This window comes from Sapajus apella, unplaced genomic scaffold (assembly GCF_009761245.1).
Source record: "Sapajus apella isolate SASKATOON/1434 unplaced genomic scaffold, GSC_monkey_1.0 scaffold43, whole genome shotgun sequence".
In the NCBI taxonomy this organism is placed as follows: domain Eukaryota; kingdom Metazoa; phylum Chordata; class Mammalia; order Primates; family Cebidae; genus Sapajus; species Sapajus apella.
The window spans coordinates 16,099,089-16,118,902 of record NW_022436983.1 but is presented as its reverse complement, the minus strand read 5'-3'; the positions used below and the strand labels follow the sequence as shown (position 1 = coordinate 16,118,902).

The 19,814-nt window shown below is 37.7% G+C and overlaps 1 protein-coding gene across 5 annotated transcripts in view; it reads right to left on the bottom strand.

Moving 5' to 3' along the window:
• Positions 1–19,814, bottom strand: part of KDM1A (lysine demethylase 1A) — an 83,447-nt gene that overhangs the window by 60,116 nt on the left and 3,517 nt on the right. For all 5 annotated transcript variants that reach the window (XM_032300753.1, XM_032300748.1, XM_032300749.1 and 2 more), the window contains exon 2: positions 11,449–11,614. In XM_032300753.1, coding sequence (XP_032156644.1) covers positions 11,449–11,614 — 166 coding nt within the window. The remainder of the gene's footprint in view (positions 1–11,448; positions 11,615–19,814) is intronic.

The following is a 19,814-nucleotide window of genomic DNA, read 5'->3' as shown; positions in this document are numbered from 1 at the left end:
AGAGAGAGAGAGAGAGAGAGAGAGAGAGAGAGAGAGAGAGAGAGAGAAATGAAACTCCGAAGTATTATTTAAGCAGAGAAGTAGAAGGAAACCAAGCGGAAGGTACCACATAACATAAGAAATTATGGAAAACAAAATTTAAAAGGGCTTAAAATTAAGAAACAAGATATTTATCTCTTGATGTTAGCTTGCTTGGAAATAAAGGATGAAGTTGCTACTTTCATTCCAATCATACTTGAGAGTATTTTGAAGGTGCCTACTTCTCCAAAGACAACTGAAAGATAATCTTTATTAGCAGTATATTATGGATCAATTCTTGAACATTTTCTTAAAAACAGCACACATAAAACATTTGCAGCTAACTTTTCATCCAGGTAGTCTCTGATTATGATAGATATAAAATGCCTTATTCATCTGCTTTTTGGGTCTTTCCAGCCTAGGACTCTGCTTCTGATAGTGGCTCAGAGACACATTAACAGCAGGAAAGTAGCACTGTTAGCTTTCCATGAGCGCAAATTCAAAATAGAAAATGAAAATATTCAAAAGCAACTTTTTAATAACACCCTGATTTTGGCACCACTACACAAGAGACTCTCTTTTGTTTTTATCCCAAACCACCAAATCTACAAAATATTCCTCAAGCTTGAAGCAGAGACTCTTTTTAATTTTTTAATTATTTTTAGAGACAAGGTCTTGTTCTGTCACCTAGGGTGGAATACAGTGGTGCAATCATAGTTCACTGTTACCTTGAACTCCTGGGCTCAAGAGATCCTCTTGCCTTAGCCTCCTGAGTAGCTAGGACTATAGGCATGTACCACCATACCTGGCTAAATTTTTTCTTTTTTTTGAAAGGCTCTCGGTATGTTGCCCAGGCTGTTTTTGAACTCCTAGCCTCCTACTTCAGCCTCTCAAAGCACTCGGATTATAAGCATGAGCCACCACAATCAGCCTAAAGTAGAGATTCTTCAAACAGCTTATTTGTACATAGCAACTCCAAATTGAAAATGAAGATTCTTTTCGTTTATCTTATGTAACAGCCTTTCAGTAGTCCTCTAGACCTTCAGATCTAAGAGTCCTTGAACAGCAAAGTGTTGTAGTTATAATCACACTACTCAATGTTTTCTCATCTTAATTCAAATACTCAAAAGACCACTCTTCCAAGATCTTAAAAGGAAGTCTATGTTAACTTTCAAATGCTTTTATCTGGCAAACAAACAAGGAGGTGGTTGGCTGTTCCTAAGAACACAGGTTCACATTCACATTTTGACTAGTTTCTTGAAATCACATTCAAATTATAAACATTTTAAAAAACTTCTACATCCAGGAAGCAATGATTTCCTTATAGAAGATAAATTTATCAAAATGGCCAAATTTATGGAATAAAAGTGAATGCCACCCTGTTGATTTCAATTTAACTTGATAAATTAGCAGGTGAAAAAAAACTTCAAAAGTTAAAGCCAACTTGGAATATAAGTCTTCATCGTATTCACACACTAGTTGAGTTTATTTAATAATCTCACTAATTCAATGTTTACTATATCCACCCAAAACTCCAAAGCACAAATAAAAAGTAGAATAGGTAGACTTTGTTTTCAAAGAGTTATAATCCAGTTGGGAAAAGATGAAAAATACCTACAAGGAAACTTTTGTTGTTGCTGTTAAGAAACAAGAAGCTGACACATCTTAGAGAATCAGGCTTTCAGAACAATTCCGGAGACATCTGGATAGACTGCGAGGCAGTGAAACCACCACTGTGGTCCAGAACATCTACAAAGCACAGACATGGTATGTGCAGAGGACTGCACAGTACCTACTTACTGAAGGAGATGGTCTGAAAGAGTAGTGAGAGATCAAGTGGCTTGGTAAAATGAGCCCTTTCCAGTATCCAAACCTGAACGTGATTTTAGTGATAATGGAGGAAAACGGTGTGATCTTTGGCACAAAGACAACAAAACAAATGCTATTTTAGTTAAACTAATCTGGCCACTTTGTACCAGATGGATTAGAGGGAAAACCTAGATAAAGGAGATCCAATTGAAAGGCTATTGAAATAATTTAGTTATAAGTTGAAACTCACTAGAAAAAGGTGACAGTAAAAATGGGTAAGGACTAACAAATGAAAAACATTGTGCATAGCAAGATGCATGACTTTACAACAGACTTGGTAAAAAGGGATAAAGAACTTTCAGAATGACTCTAGGGTTTTAAGCTAGGAAGACTAGTAATGCTATAAACAAAATGGGAAATTTGGGAGACCAGCTAGTAAAATTAAATGGAAATGTTCTAAAGATGGTTGGAAATTAAAGAACAGAATTCAGAAGTAAGAATGGGACTAAAAGACTTCAAAATAGCATGAAGGTAATAATAGGCTCAGGGAATTTGAAGGAGTCATAAACGCATGATTAATCTCATGAGCATAAGGAAAGTCACGGTTTCAAAAAGGAATTGACTGACGGTGGCTCACATTTGTAATCCCAGCACTTTGGGAGAGATCAAGTCAGGAGGATCACTTGAGACAAGGAGTTCAAGACCAGCCTGAGTAACATTCAAAATAAAATTATGAGTTCCAATTAGAACAGCAATCCCTGGGTTACAGTGTCATTTAAAATACTAAACTAAAACAGCCTTCTTAAGGTTTAGAAAAAAATTTTTTTTGTTTTTGCTTGAAGTAGGAGCTTTGCCTGAAACTTCCACTGAACTACTGAGGGAACCACTATACCACAGATTTGTGCTTAAAGACTTCCACTGAGTAGTAGCAAGAATCCTATCAAAAGAAAGTAAAAGGCCCTACAAGCTAGGGAGAAATGCAAAGCTTTAGAAGCCAATGGAAAGAATTTACTCTTTCACATATTATTTCCCTCCACATTCCATAGTAGAAATTTTCCTGATCCTTACTTATTTTGCTGCAGTCTTAGTTTGTTCACTTTTCATAATGTTCTAGAGAAAGCTTACAACTCAGATGTTATGTCATCCAACTACCAAGCTTAAGGTGTGTCTGATTAATAACAAAGCTTACTTTAAGGACAATATTTAACTTTCTTCTGGACTGCCTATTAAGAAAACCACTTTAACGTTTTACATCTGGAAACGATGAGATGAGTTTCCAAACAAGAGAATTCCCTTTTCCTCTCAGACAAGTTTGTAGAACTCTGGCTATCTACATCTGATAGGGTCAGAGGTTGCTTCTACTGTAAGTACGCCTTGTGTTTACCTACCTCTGTGAGAAAGATAAGACTTCTAAGGCATTAACTAACCACGTGCATTCATCTATCTTCAAATAAGACAGACAGACAGACAGACAGAGAGACAGACACACACACACACACACACACACACACACACACACACACACACAGAGCAAAACTCCAACCCTATCTTCAAATGTTTAAAACTCCTGTGTGATCAGCAAACATGGCAAAGATGTTAACATTTGCTATAACTCGACAGCTGATGCAAGACTTCAATTATGTTCTTCTCTTGAGGAAAGGAAAAAAAAATCTGTATTAGAAAGTCCCAAGGTCTGTCATTCTCATGATTTAACATAAAAGATTAATACCAAGATTTAAGTTTTACACACACACACATACACACACACACCCCAACAGCTCAGGATGCTTAAAAAGTTATTTCATAAGTGACTCATTACTGAAAATGGCCTACCACAAACACTTTCCCAAAGTAACATAGTATGTGTGTCTGTCTGGTCCAAAGCTGGCCTGCCTGATTTTTTTTCTAAATAAAACACTAATCTATCCTATCTTGGTTTAAATCAATTCTGTTTAATAAATACAAGATGTTTATACATAAAGGTGGATTTCACATTTTCTCATTTGATTCTCACAACAAGTCTCATTTTGTAGAAGAGAAAATCCTCACAAAATATCTTGTTCCTCTATTACAACATGATCAGACTCAAGAAATGACAACAAAAAGAATTCAAATAAATTATAAAAATAAAGTGATCAGCTAAACAAAGTACTATTTTACCTTAATAAAAAGTACAACAAAATAATCAGTGAAATGACATCATTAAGAAAAGCAGGTCAATCTCTTAAAGACCAAACATAAACTTGTAGCATCTGTCTGATTCAAGGGTTCTTATCTGCCAAAAGCAGTAAAAAGTTAAAAATCAAGGATCTAAAACTGCTTCATCCTTTCATGTTTAACACAAAATTTCCAAAACCCGATTTTAGGAAGAAACATTACTTAAAAACAACTTCTAAGAGATCTATTGTACAACATGGTGACTACAGTAATCACAATACATTGTATTCTTGAAAAATGCCGAGTGGTAAGGTTCTCACCACAAAAATGATAACCACGTGAGGTGACACATTCAGCTAAATTTAGTCATTCTGCAGTATATTTATACTTCAAAACATCATGCTGTACATGATAAATACAACTTTATTTATCAATTTAAAAAATAAAAACTGAGTTCTCATCACACTTCCTATATATTTCTATTGTAGTTTCTTCATTGTAGCTAATTATTAACATCTGTTAACTCCAAACTAAACTGCAAATTCTTTTTTTTGTTGTTTTGAGACAGGGTTTCACTCCATCACCTGGGCTGGAGAGCAGTGGCATGATTCTGGCTCACTGCAACTTCTACCTCCTGGGTTCAAGCGATTCTCATGCCTCAGCCTCCTGACTACCTGAGATTATAGACATGCACCACCACTCCTGTCTAATTTTTTTTTTTTTTTTTTTTTTTAAGTAGAGACAAGGTTTCATCATGTTGGCCAGGCTGGTCTCAAACTCCTGGCCTCAAGGGATCCATTTGCCTCAGCCTCCTTAAGTGCTAGAATTACAGGCATGCACCACCACAACTGGCCACTGGACGGCAAATTCTCTGTAGGAGGATATACTCTTTCTCTTTGAACCCTTAGAATCCGGTCCCGTGATGGTAAAAAAAATATTATCATCATATATGTAGAATAAAGTCAAGGAGGAACTACTACATTTGGGGAAAATCTTATTTTTTTTGTAGAAAATGCCTCTATTTAAAAAAAAATGTCCCTCCATACTAACAATTCTCTACTCTTCATCCTTTCTACCTCTGTATGCCTCTAGAATTTTTATATTGATATCATGTTTAAGAGTATTTTGCTCTCCATTATGCATTTATGTCTACATTTGTGTCTCATACTAGGCTATAAATTATCTGAGAGTGGGGACCATGTGTTGCATATTTATCTTTATTTTTTAAGACGAAGTCTCACTCTATTGTCCAAGCTGGAGTGCAGTGGTGGGATCTTGGCTCAATACAACCTCTGCTCCTGGGTTCTGGCAATTCTCCTGTCTCAGCCTCCTGAGTAGCTGGGATTACAGGTACCCACCACCGCACGTGGCTAATTTTTTTTGTATTTTTAGTACAGATGGGGTTTTACCATGTTGGCCAGGCTGGTCTCGAACTCCTGACCTCATGATTTGCCTGCTTCAGCCTCCCAAAATGCTGGGGTTACAGGCATGAGCCACCACGCCTGGCCTAGTGTATTTATCTTGATCCATTCAATCCATTCATAGTACCTCAAAATATAAAAATGTAAGAATTCTGTTGAATTACCTTTTCAGCCTGTCACTTTTTTTTCCTCAGCCTTCCAGTAAGGTATTTTGGAGCATAGATCCAAACCAGAACACTGAAATGATACTAAAAAAAAAAAAAAAAAAAAAAAAACAAAAGCGGGGGCAAGAAAACTAACCCTATGTCGATTTTCTGAATGTATGCATCATACTTCATATGAGAACTCAAATGATTTCAGGCATTTACTTTACACCAGTATGTCAAAATTACAACACAGACAACTCTATCAGGAATGAACTCTCTAGCCATTTCTGGTAAACCTGCAAAACAGGATCTCCTGCTGGGCCAGGGGATATAGAATCCTGTCATCTTCCCTGTGGAGGTAATCTGAGTCAATTCTCACCAAATCTGAAAGCTAGTCCTTTCTGGTTCCATTTGTAGGCATGGAGAGAGAAATCAGAGAGAAAAGCCTGGGATTAGAATAGTTTCAGCATGATTTAAAAAAAACAAAATAGTTCACCTGAACTCTGGCCACTACTATCCATGCTGCCAAACCTAGTACTTGGCAACCAGCACACATGGCTGTACTGACTGTACTCAGCATGAATGCCTCACAGGGGAGAGATCAGGGTACCTTATAAACAAAGAACTACACCAATATAAGGTGAAAATATTAGGACTACTTATTTTTTTTTTCTCTTAAAATTAATCAACTCTTTTCTGGTCAAATTCTTTTATACCAAGTTCTATACAATAGTCTAAAAGATTCTGCCTTTTAATACTTGCTCTACTAAATAAATAATTCATCAAATTTTTGGTCCTCAATCTTTTGTTATATGAAATTTTCATTATGACAGCATTTGAGATCAAATTTCATTAAATCTTAAACTAAATTCTTCTATCCAAACGTGTATTTTCTGTAATTTAGTATTTTTACTAATTCACGTTAACATCACCTTTCATGTACATTTTAAAAATTCTTTCAATTTACAGTATGACTATTGTGTGAACAAGCCCCAAATTAATTAAACTTTTTATCATACCACTCTCGCACATCAGTGATTTTTGTTAATTTAGTTAAAAACCTGACAGGGCTCAGTGGCTCACACCTGACGTCAGGAGTTCGAGACCAGCCTGGCCAATATGGAGAAACCCTGTCTCAACTAAACATACAAAATTAGCTGGGCACGGTGAGGTATGCCTATAATCCCAGCTACTCAGGAGGCTGAGGCAGGAGGACATTTGAACCCAGGAGGCAGAGGTTGTGGTGTGCCACGATTGTGCCACTGCACTCCAGTCAGTGAAACTCCGTCTCAAAAAAAAACAACACAAAAAAACCCCCCAAAAAAACAGCCTACATCTTTTTAAAACACACACCTACAAACTTTTTAAATTACCATATGTAATAGAGAAGAGAGCTTCCTCTGGTACACATAAGAATATAAACAAGGAGATAAAGTGATTCTTCCCATGGTCATTCCATAAAATGAATTATAATACAGACTTGTTACCAATCAAATCTAACAAAATCTATTTCAAGAGTTAACCAATGACTTAATGGAAGCCTCTTATCTTCATTAGAGTGTAAGTATAAGGACATCACTGAGCCTAGAAAAATGATATACACACTCACATGCATATATACATACACACATAATCACATTTCTGATGCCTCTACTGAGAAATACACTAACTTGAAGAAGGCTTGAGCAGGCATCTTAATAACCCATTTCATATTTCCTTTTACTTATTTTGGGATAAGTTTCATTAAAGTCTCAGGCTATGTACAACTAAGCTACTTCTAACCCAGAATGTATCTTGAGTTCTCTAGTGAAAAGTTACCCAATATAAAATTTAAATCCAGGAACTAACTAGTAAGAGTTTTCTGGTAAATTTTAACTGCTGAAAGGCAGTGGAGGGGGAAAAAAAAAAATCAAATCATGTTTCCATGTGAAAATAAAAAAAACAAGTGTGGGCAAATCAGTTAATACAGGAATGTAAAACTCACTGAGGAAAATAATGTAAGGTACACACGGTAACAATCTGAGCAAAGACAGGAAAAAGGCATTTCTCTAAAAAACAGAAGCGTACTTTACCAGAGGACAATTATTCTAAATCAATGAAGTCCAAATGAATGAGATTTGACTCTATTTTATAAAAGCTCCACAATTATGTGACGCTGTTAGTAACCAAACACTTAATTCCAAAGACAACCTGTTCAAGTTTACTTTGGCATGACCTAAAAAAACCTTCATCTTCACAGAAAAGGTACTAGGAAACCAAATAAAACCATCATTTGTTAAAACAAATATATTCAAAAGTATAATAAATATAAAAATGCATGGAAATGTTGAGGAAAACAAAATGAGGTAGTTTTAAAATATAAACAGTAATATTTGGTATGAAAAATCCATTATTTACCTATTTTGACTACCATAGGACTACAATGCCACATTAATTTACGGTCAAAAATTGACAAATCTAAAAACAATGTTTAAGTCAACAGAGAGAACTTCCTCCCAATTAAATAAGTTCAATCAGACAAACAAAAACACTCAAATTTCTTCTTTCCATAAAAATTCAACTTTGATATTAAGAACATTTTCCCACTGACCAATAGCCTACATTATCTCTCCAATCTCAGCTTCTTTACTCCTTTAGTTCACCCTTAGAGAACATGAGATTGATCTTTCCAAAAACATATTTCAGTATAACCCTCCTTGCTCAAAAAATTTCAAGACTACCCCTGACACTAATGCTCAAATTCCTTAGCCTGGCTTAGTCAATCAAGCCAGGCTTATTCACAATTTGGCTCCCATCTTTCTGGCTTCCTCTCAGTACTCTGCCAGAGGAAACTTTTCCAGTCAAATTGACCCACTGACTTCAGAATACCTTGTGTTTCCGTAATTAACAAAATATTTTCTTCTTCTTAAGATTAATATACTGCAGAAAGCAAAGCCAAATTTTCTAAACAAATTTAAAAGTTGTTAAGAATGAAATGTATTCAAACCTTAATTTTGTTTTTGTTTTTTTGAGGCGGAGTCTTGCTCTGTCACCCAGGCTGGAGTGCAGTGGCACGATCTTGGCTCACTGCAACCTCTGTCTCATGTGTTCAGGCGATTCTACCACCTCAGCCTCCCAAGTAGCTGGGATTACAGGCACGTGCCACCAAACCTGGCTAATTTTTGTATTTTTAGTGGAAACGTGATGCACCCGCCTCAGCCTCTCAAAGTGCTAAGTTACTGTGCCCAGTCAGCCCTTACCTATGTTTTTTTGACAGAATAAGTTAATTTCTAGTGATTGCCTAAAGGACTGAGAACAAGAAAAGGTTTGGTAAATAAACAAACCCACAAGCCGGGCATGGTGGCTCACACCTGTAATCCCAGCACTTTGGAAGGCCAAGGCGGGTGGATCACACGGCCAGGAGATCAAGACCACCCTCGCCAACATGGTGAAACCCTGTCTTTACTAAAAATTCAAAAATTAGCTGGGTGTGGTGGTGCACATCTGTAATCCCAGCTACTCAGGAGGCTGAGGCAGGTGAATTGCTTGAACCCGGGAGGTAGAGATTGCAGTGAGCCAAGATCATGCCACTGTACTCCAGCCTCCTGGGTAACAATGAGACTCCGTCTCCAAAAAAAAAAAAAAGAAACAAACCCACATCTTCTCTCAAGCTTTTAACATGGTCACTGAATGGAAGCAATGCTTCCACTCAATTTTTGACTAAAAACTCCTGTGAAAGATGATAAGACAAAAGACTTAGAGACCCTGGACAGTGTCCAAATATTTGACTCACCTTAAATATTTTATGATATATTTTATGATTCACCATCAGGGCCCCAGTCTATTGCTAAACTACATAAGTAGTTTAGGCCAGTAAGTTGACACTTTTTTCTAGGGAAATGCACATCCCAAATCACCCCAGAAATTTTCAAAAAACATTAAATTGTTTTAAAAGAGCAATAACTATTTTCATAATCACAAATAATATGTCAGCAAGTTTTGGCTGTTATCAACACATTTCTAAGCACCGAAGATACCAACTTAAAACTTTAACTTCCCCCCAAAACCAAAGATAACTTAAACTAAACCACTGCATTAGAATTAACTAGATCACAATAAAGACAGCTCCCAAATCCTAAATCCTTTTGCTAAGAATTTACTTTTTGTGGGAACAATGCCTGACATTTATGAAATTATAAAACAAAAAAACCCTTTCAGAAAAAAGAAAACAGCAACAACAAGACTTGGTTTAAAATTTACAAAGAAAAGTTTATCAACTTGGAACCTATGGTAAATCAATTATTTACTGAAGACAAAACCACACAAAAAAGGTGAGGCAGCATCTCAGGTATCAGATCATCACTGCATAATACTTAGAGCCCTTGAACTAAGAGGTCAGCTCACTCTTGAGCCACGACAGACATCAAAAGGGTTATCCCCAAGTATCTCATCAGCAGGTCTACAGCAAAGATAGAAGAAACAAAAATGCAAGAACTAAAAAGAATACGAAGAAAAGAGCATAGGGCAAAGGGAAAGGTTGGAGGTAAGAACAGAAAGAAGAGAATTAAATGTGTAAGGCTAGAAAGAAGAAGAAGAAAAATCAACAATAAGAGAAGGTGTAGTTAAAGTAAAAAGGCAGATACACTTGCCTGGGGGACATGAGCCCCAAAGGTAATATACCACTGACGCTAGAAATCTTCCAACGAGGAGTTGCCCAAGAAATCATTTTAAGAAAGTTTTAGGAAAATCACTCTTCTTAGAAAACCCCTGACTTTTGAATGAACTGAAACCAGAATCTAATCTATCTTTTTCTGAATGTTCTCAAACTGTATTGTTTACTATACTTTATTACAATCCTATAAATTATAAATTTGGTTTTTAAGTTCTGGCCATATTTTGATAAGCTCCAAACCTAAAATAACATTTGACTGGTTAATGCCGTCAAGTGAAGCATCAATAGGTAATTCACAGTAACATTACAGGGGAGAAAAAACTTTAAAAATGTCCTAATCTGTCTACCTACAAAAGTCATGAAAGATCCAGCAGATGGGGTCTGAAACCACCAAATTGTTTTTAAACGGTATAGGACAAAAAAAGAAATGGAGAGATGAGTGGGTCTGGGGCTATCCAAAATATAAAAATTATTTCAAGAGGAACTTAGTAAAAATTCAAAGACAAGAAGAGTAAATAAAATGTCATTAAGGGCACAAGACACAAAAATTCATTAAAATATTGCTTTTGCTTGGTCTCTCCAAAACAGAAAGCTGTGTATCCCTGATTGGTCCAGCCATTCTCCAGAAGCTAGTACTCAGCATTGAGATGTTAGTGAGGATTCCTTAGCCATTTGAAGCTCTGAAACCAAAACTATAGAGTCCCATAATCTTTCTAGGATATAAGGAAGCTTGTGTGAGCTTAGATTTTCTGGCCTAGAATATATTTTTACATTTGTTCACCAGGAAAAGGCACTTCTCAAAACTGATCCACATCATGAAGGTTTTATCAGAAAGTATCTAACTACATGGTAAATACATCATTTAGCCAGAAAAAATTCTGAATCAGAGCTGTCACTGAGAACTCCAGTGCTCTGGATTTGGCTTTCTGTATGTTTTCTCTAATCATTTATTTTTTCCTACTTTCCAACCATCTCATATTGTCACTGTCCTTCCATTCCCATCCTTTACTTTCCTCCTGTACAGATACACAAAAAGAATATCAGTACCACAATGTATGTATGTGTATACATACACACACATATACATGTATATGTATACACACACACAAAGACACACATGGCAGGAGCCCCAATATCAGAGTATAAACCAAAGACGAAGACATAAATAATACTGTAGAATGGAAATAAATCCATTCCTTATTATTTCTAAAACAAAAGAGAACTGTGGTTGGATACTACAACTCACCCGATGGTTCTTCAGGCTCACTTTCGTTTTCTTCCTCAGGTGGGGCTTGAGGGGGTGGTGGGGGAAGCTTCTTTTCCTTCTCTGCTTTAGCATTTCTCTCTTCTTCTGAATAATACTCATCTTCTGAAAGGTTGGCCAAGCTTTCATCCATCTCTCTGTACTCTACCTATATGGAAATCATACCAGGGAAAGCTAAATACATTGAACATTTAAAATCAGGACTCTATGTGGGACCACCAGTTAATGTGAATTAACTTCACATTTTAAGGGAAGAACAACAAGGAACAAGCCAGTTTTTAACAGGTAGTTATTAAAAACAAAGTCCTCATGAAACAATGTTGTGTCAGTTCACGTTTACACTAAGCTGTAACTTTTTTTTTTTTTTAAGATGGGGTTTCACCATGTTGGTCAGCTGGTCTTGAACTCCCGACCTCAGGTGATCCGCCCGCCTTGGCCTCCAAAGTGCTTGGATTACAGGCGTGAGCCACCACGCCCGGCCCAAAGCTGTAACTTTTACATCATAGCACTGACATTCAAACCATTGACTCTAAGGCTCTCTACAACTCTCAAGAAACTTTTTAATTGTGTGTATCATGCTCACATGCCAGAACTTCCAACAAAAGATTAAAATAACCCTCAGACAAAAATATAGTTAACTATAATACCAACTCTGTCTAATGCCAAGTCTGTGCTTCTAACTACTATTCTAAAGGAAAACAGCAAAAGAATTCCAAAAACCAAATGGAGGGCATGGAGTGGAAAATAACAACAATCAAACTGAAACTATAAAAAAGGTGCGTTTGCTTAAAAAATTTACCTAGGAGAGGCCCAGCACGGTGGCTCAGCCTGTAATCCCAGTACTTTGGGAGGCCAAGGCAGGTGGATCACCTAAGGTCAGGAGTTCAAGACCAACCTGGCCAACATGGTGAAACCCCTTCTCTACTAAAAATACAAAAATTAGCTGGGTGTGGTGGCAGGCACCTGTAATTCCAGCTACTCGGTAGGCTGAGGCAGGAGAATCACTTGAACCTGGGAGGTGGAGGTTGCAGTGAGCCAAGATCGCACCACTGCACTGCAGCCTGGGTAACAGAATGAGACTCTGTCTCAAAAAAAAAAAGATAAATTAGGAAGTAAGTGACATGGAAATGGAGGATACAGATCTTACTCCTAATGCACACTGGCTACAGAGGAGAGGGAAGTATGTCATTAGCAAAAAGAACCATGCTCTAAGAATCTTATTTAATACATGAATAAATGTATTCACCTATTCAAATACTGAATACTGAGTACACAGTATAATGGAGAAAACAATTATGACTGAGTGTGTCCCTGCCCCTAAAAAGCTGAAAATCTAGTTGCAATTAAATGATCCTGATCAGGTGACCATCCCACACAGGGTCTTTGCAATAAGACTCCAAAAATGTGGATGTTATTATACTAAACTGTAACCTAACTGATTGAGATAAACTGTGGAAATAGGCCTCAGGACAATGGATGAAAAAGCAGTAAGGGGAAAAAAAAAGTTTCAAAGCAGGAGAGAAGTCAGAATAGGCTATAAACTTTCATAGTATGCAATTTTCTTTCTCCTTTTACCCCTCAATAGTGCTTGACTCTTCCCTTCCCCAAAGATTCAGTCCCTTTATCCTCTGCCCATCAATCCTATTCATTCAATAATCACTTAACAGGTACCTAATATGGAACTGGACAATGTGCAAATTTTGAGAAAAAAAGAATAATACAAAATCCTTTCTATTTTACTAGTTCGGTTTTTCCCAAAGGATATTCCCTTAGATACTATATTCTTTTTTTTTTTTAATTGTACTTTAGGTTCTGGGGTACATGTACAGATCATGCAGGACTGCTGCATAGGTACATACATGGCAATGTGGCTTGCTGCCTCCATCCCCCCCACCGCCCCCGTCACCTATATCTGGCATTTCTCCCCATGTTATCCCTCCCCAACCTCCCTACCCCCCGCTGTCCCTCCCCTAGTCCCCTGCAAAAGACCCCAGTGTGTGATGCTCCCCTCCCTGCGTCCATGTGTTTTCACTGTTCAACACCCACCTATCAGTGAGAACATGTGGTGTTTAATTTTCTGTTCTTGTGTCAGTTTGCTGAGAATGATGGTTTCCAGATTCATCCATGTGCCTACAAAGGACACAAACTCATCGTTTTTATGGCCGCGTAGTATTCCGTGGTGTATATGTGCCACACTTTCCTTGTCTAGTCTATCATCAATGGGCATTTGGGTTGGTTCCAGGTCTTTGCTATTTGTAAACAGTGCCACAATGAACATATGTGTGCATGTGCCTTTTTAATAGAATGATTTATAATCCTTTGGATATATACCCAGTAATTATATACCCAGGGATTGTTGGGTCAAATGGAACTTCTATTTCTAGGTCCTTGAGGAATCACCACACTGTCTTCCACAATGGTTGAACTAATTTACACTCCCACCAACAGTGTAAAAGTGTTCCTATTTCTCCACATCCTCTCCAGCATCTGTTGTCTCCAGATTTTTTAATGACTGCCATTCTAACTGGCGTGAGAATGGTATCTCAATGCGGTTTTGATTTGCATTTCTCTAATGACCAGTGATGATAAGCATTTTTTCATGTTTGTTGGCCTCATATATGTCTTCTTTTGAAAAGTGTCTGTTCATATCCTTCGCCCACTTTTGAATGGGTTTGGATGTTTTTTTCTTGTAAATCTGTTTTAGTTCTTTGTAGATTCTGGATATTGGCACTTTGTCAGATGGGTAGATTGCAAAAATTGTTTCCCATTCTGTTGGTTGCTGGTTCACTCTAATGATTGTTTCTTTTACTGTGCAGACGCTCTGGAGTTTAATTAGATCCCATTTGTCTAATCTGGCTTTTGTTGCCAATGCTTTTGGTGTTTTAGTCATGAAGTCCTCACCTATGCCTATGTCCTGAATGGTTTAACACCATAAAAACCCTAGAAGAAAACCTAGATACTATATTCTTTGCAGGAGAAAAGGATCCAAGACCAAGTCTGGAAAAATGAATCTTTACAGGCCCCCTCTAGGAGAATTACAATAATGCACATTAAAGGTACTGAGAAGGCTGGGTGTGGTGGCTCGTGCCTGTAATCCCAGCACTTTGGGAGGCCAAGGTAGGCAGACTGCCAGAGCCCAGGAGGTTGACCAGCCTGGGCAACATGGCAAAACCTTGTCTCTACAAAAAAGTATAAAAATTAACCTAGTATGGTGGCACATGCCTGTAGTCCTAGCTACTTAGGAGGCCAAGGCAGGATGACCGCTTAAGCCCAGGAGGCAGAGGCTGCAATCTGTGACTGCACAATTGTGCTCTAGCATGAACAATAGAGACAGACCCTGTCTCAAAAAATAACAAAAAATAAAGATACAGCTAAATTTTGCAGCAAAAACCATCTTTTCAACATTCTTTAATCCAATGTCTTGACAAAGAAATAATTAAGAAATACACTTGGAAAAGGCTGGTCTAGAAAGGGTTTTTAGTCTTTAGGAACAAAAGGGATTAGAAAAATACCTACAGGTAGGAGCAATAATAACTGATGGTATTATTGAAAACAAAACTGTTTTCCACCAACACATTAATTTGTGCTGCTTGGGTAACTTAATTTTGGGTAGGCTTAAGAATGAAGTTTCTTCTGGATCTTTGTTCAACTGGTAGCATCCTGAGGTCATGATAAAGCAAGCTTTAAAAAAAAAAAAAAAAAAAAAAGGCTGGGAGTGGTGGCTCAAGTTTGTAATCCCAATACTTTGGAAGGAAGAAGGAGAAGCATAGTTTGGACCCAGTTCTAGACCAGCCTAGACAACATAGGGAGACCCTATGTTTACAAAAAGTAAAAAAACTTAGCCAGGTCTGGTGGCATTAACTGCAGTCCCAGATACTCAGGAGGATGAGGTGGATCACTTGAACCCAGGAGGTCAAGCCTACAGTGAGCTATAATCAAAACCCTGCAGCCCAGCCTGTGTGACAGAGTAAAGCCCCTGTCTAAAAAAAAAAAAAAAAAAAAAAAAAAAGCAAGCAAGCAAAACCAACCTTCTACCGTTTGTACAACTTGTCAAATCAGTACCAGACTGCCACAATACTTCATAAGCAAAACGAAATACAGAAACACAACTGGATTCTTCCCTGGTGGTCTAGTGCCTACGAGGAAAAAATGGATTCTAAGGCTGAAACAAGACTATCATGCTTAATTTCCAATCTCAAATTCAGTTTCACCAATAGCATCATTTTCTCCATAGACTGACAACTAAAATAAATGTTATAAATGTTAAGTTCTTAATATTACTTAATAGTAATATGTTTTATTTTGGGATTTTGCATAAAATTTTATTTTGTAAAAAAGGGTTTCCTCATTTAATAAAGTTTTTTTTTTTAGGTAATTTTTAAATTGCCCAGAGCCGAGAAGTGACTATTTAATAAAGTTTTAAAACCATCTGAAAGAAGCATACAAACTTTAATAAAAACTATTCCCCTGAGAAAAGGAATGGGTACTTTGAACCTAATGGATTAGGAATCTCTCATACCTAAGTAAAAATCCCAAAGACCTCAGAGATTCTACAACTATTTACAACCAAGGACATAAACATGTCCCAACAGGCAGACTATGAGTAAGTAGGGTAATTATTCTTACTTTTACATTGATGACCCTCAAATTTAAATCTTTAGTCTCTTCCTTCTCCTCTCACCCTTATTACAATGATTCATTCACTCCTCAATCACCTTGAAACATCAGTCTTTAAAAAGAATCTTTCTTGGGCTGGGCATGGTGGCTCACACCTGTAATCCTAGCACTTTGGGAGGCCAAGGTGAGCAGATCGCTTGATCTTAGGAGTTTGAGACCAACCTGAGCAACATAGTGAGACTCCATCTCTACAAAAATTAGCCAGAGGTGGTGGTATGCACCTGTAGTTCCAGCTACTTGGGGGGCTAAGGCAGGAGGACCACTTGAATCTGGGAGGTTGAGGCTGCAGTGAGCCATGATCGGGCCATTGCACTCCAGCCTGGGTGACAAAGTGAGACACTGTTTCCAAAAGAAAAAAAAAATTTTTTTTTCCTGCCTTCACACTGCATTTCTTTATCAAAACATCTCACATACCCCATAAATATATACACCTACCATGTACCAAAAAAATTAAAAATTAAAAAATGCCAGGCACAGTGGCTCACACCTGTAATCCCAGCACTTTGGGAGGTCAAGGTGGGCGGATCATGAGGTCAGGAGTACGAGACCAGCCTGACCAACATGGTGAAACACTGTCTCTACTAAACATACAAAAATTAGCTGGGCGTGGTGGTAGGCGCCCATAATCCTAGCTACTTGGGAGGCTGAGGCGGAGAATCATTCGAACCAGATGGCGGGGTTGCAGTGAGCCGAGATGGCACCATTGCACTCCAGTGTGGGCGACAGAACGAGGCTCCATCTCAAAAAAAAAAAAAAAAATTAAACAAACAAAACCTTTCTCCCTTTTATCTAGGGCACAAATGCCAGATTAATTTTCCCATTATGTGATATTTTCTAATAGCTTAACAGATGAACATCAAACTTTTCAAAACAGCATATAAACTGTCTGGCTTTAACTATGCAAACTGCCTTTAAAAATTTTTTTTTAAGACAGGGTCTCACTGTCACCAAGGCTGGAAAGCAGTGGCATGATCTCAGCTCACTGCAACTTCTGCTTCCCAGGCTCAAGTGACTCTCCTGCCTCAGCCTCCTAAGTAGCTAGGACTACAGGCGCATGCCACCACATCTGGCTAATTTTTGTAATTTTGTATAAACAGGGTTTTGCCATGTTGCTAAGGTTGATCTCAAATTTCTGGGCTCAACTGACCTGCCCACCTTACCTTCCCAAAGTGCTAAGATTACAGGCATGAACCACCATGCCTGGCCTGAAATCAAACTTTATTCTAATCAGTAACAGACCTTTCAAAATGTCCTCAATGCTGTTCTACCAACCTCTAAGCTCCCTAAAGCTACTTCCATCTTTTTCTTTTAATCCAATGCCATAAATTCAAGATCCACCTCTGCAGCTTATTTCTTAATTATCCTAAATTTAAAAATATATATATTTATCTTCTCTGAAGTCTCACAGCACTCACGGTCTGCACTTCATAATCTAGTTCAAGGCTGTCTGATAGAACTTTTTGTCATAATGGAAATGTTCTCTATCTGTGCTTCCAGTACTATGGCCTCAACATGGGCTACTGAGCACTTACACGTAGCTAGTGTGACTGAAGAAACAATTTTTAATTTCAACTTAAACTTAATAACCACATGTGGCTACTGGCTACCACATTGGACAGCACAAATCTAATGCTCACTACAACTGGACACAAGTCTACAACCCCAACAATACTGGTCCCTTCAATCTGTCTTGTTCCTAGACAATTCCTGTCTCTAGCTAAATTCATTTGTCCATTGTTCTCAACATTCAGTTGTTCACTCTGGATTCCCTTGATGCTTCTCAAACCACTTCCTTTTCTCCACTGGTAGTATTTAATTACTGGTCACCTACTAACTATATGTCAAACACTGTAACAAGCATTTTGTTTATGTTATATCTAAACTTTACAAGGAAGGACTTATTTGCCTGAGGAAAATTAATCAGAGGAAGATGAAACACTTAACTCCACAAAGTCCACCCTTTTCCCGAACACTTTTCTAAATTCTGCCATTTCATGGCTGAGCTCAAGGCCACCATTCCTAAAGAAGTGTGTTGTTCCTGAAGTTCCAACCCAATTTACCAATTTCAAACCTTAAATATGTTGCCATAATTTTAGCATATACATACCCAAAAGTGAATTTATTCTGAAACTAATGAAACTGAAGCTTCAGGGACACTCAATTGCATGGACTCCTTCCAATACCCCAAACATGATTTTAACTATGTAATGATATAATTTTGTTAAAGTACAGTCCCCAAAACTGAATAAACTCCCAAGTCATAAAATATATACACTTTTTTCCTTGTATATACCTAAGAACTACTGAAACAGGGCCTCAGCTTGTTTTTTATTCCTCAAATGGATACTCTATCCTCTAAAGTCTGTTTCCTCTGGAACCCAAGGCTGGCTAGTTGCTAGCTTCCTAGCTGCTGCTCCACATAAACATATAACTAATTTTTTCTTGTGCAAGTTTAAGATCTAATCATAATTAAAAAAAAAACAAACAGGATAAATAAGAGGAGTTAAAATTACAAAGAAAAAGATATTGGTTGGGTGAGGTGGCTCATGTCTGTAATCTCAGCACTTTGGGAGGCTAAGGCAGGAGGACTGCTTGGGCCTAGAAGTTTGAGACCAGATGGGGCAACATAGGGAGAAGCCACCTCTACAAAAAATTTGAAATTAGCCAAGTGTGGTTGTGCACACCTGTAGTCCCAGCTACTCAGGAGGCTGAAATAAGAGGATCACTTGAGCCTGGGAGGTTGAGGCTGCAGTGAGATATGATTGTACCACTGCACTCCAGCATGGGTGACAGAGTGAGACCTTGTCTCCAAAAAATTAGTCAATAAGGTAACTAAGAAAAAAAATCTTTCTTGTAGGAGACAGGTTAAAAAGTAAATAATAGTAAAATCTTAGAGTGTGCCCCAAATTTATCTGCAGATTCAACACAATCACAACCAGAATCCCAGCAGCCTTTTTTGCAGAAACTGACAAGCTGGTCCTAAAACTCGTATGGAAATGGAAAGGATCAGGAACAGCCAAAACAATCTTGAAAAAGAAGAACAAAGTTGGGGAACTCACACTTCCTAATTTCAAACTTATTATACTAAAGTAATCAGGATGGTGTGGTACTGGCATAGATGGAAATAGATCAATGGAATAGAGTTGAGAGTCCAGAAATAAACTCTTACAGTCAATCAACAAGGGTGCCAACTATTAGTTGAGGAAAAGAATGGTCTTCAATAAACTGTGCTGGAACAACATGCAAAATAATGAAGTTGAACCCCTACCTCACACCATATACAAAAATTAACTGAGAAAAGATTATAGACCTAAATGCAAGAGCTAAAACTATAAAACTCTTAGAAGAAAACATAGGAGTAAATCCTCATGACATTGGACAAGGCAATGGTTTATCAGATATAACACCAGAAGCAAAGAGTACAAAAGAAAAAATAAATCAGGTCTCATCAAAATCAAAACTTTCTGTAACCAGAATATGTAAAGAACTCTTAGTTGAAAATTATAAGGACAACTCTTTTTTTTTTTTTTTTTTGGAGATGGAGTCTTGCTGTGTTGCCCAGGCTGGAGTGCAGTGGTGCAAATTCAGCTCACTCCAGCCTCTGCCTCCCGGGTTCCTGCAATTCTCCTGCCTCAGCCTCGTGGGTAGCTGGCATTACAGGCACATGCCAC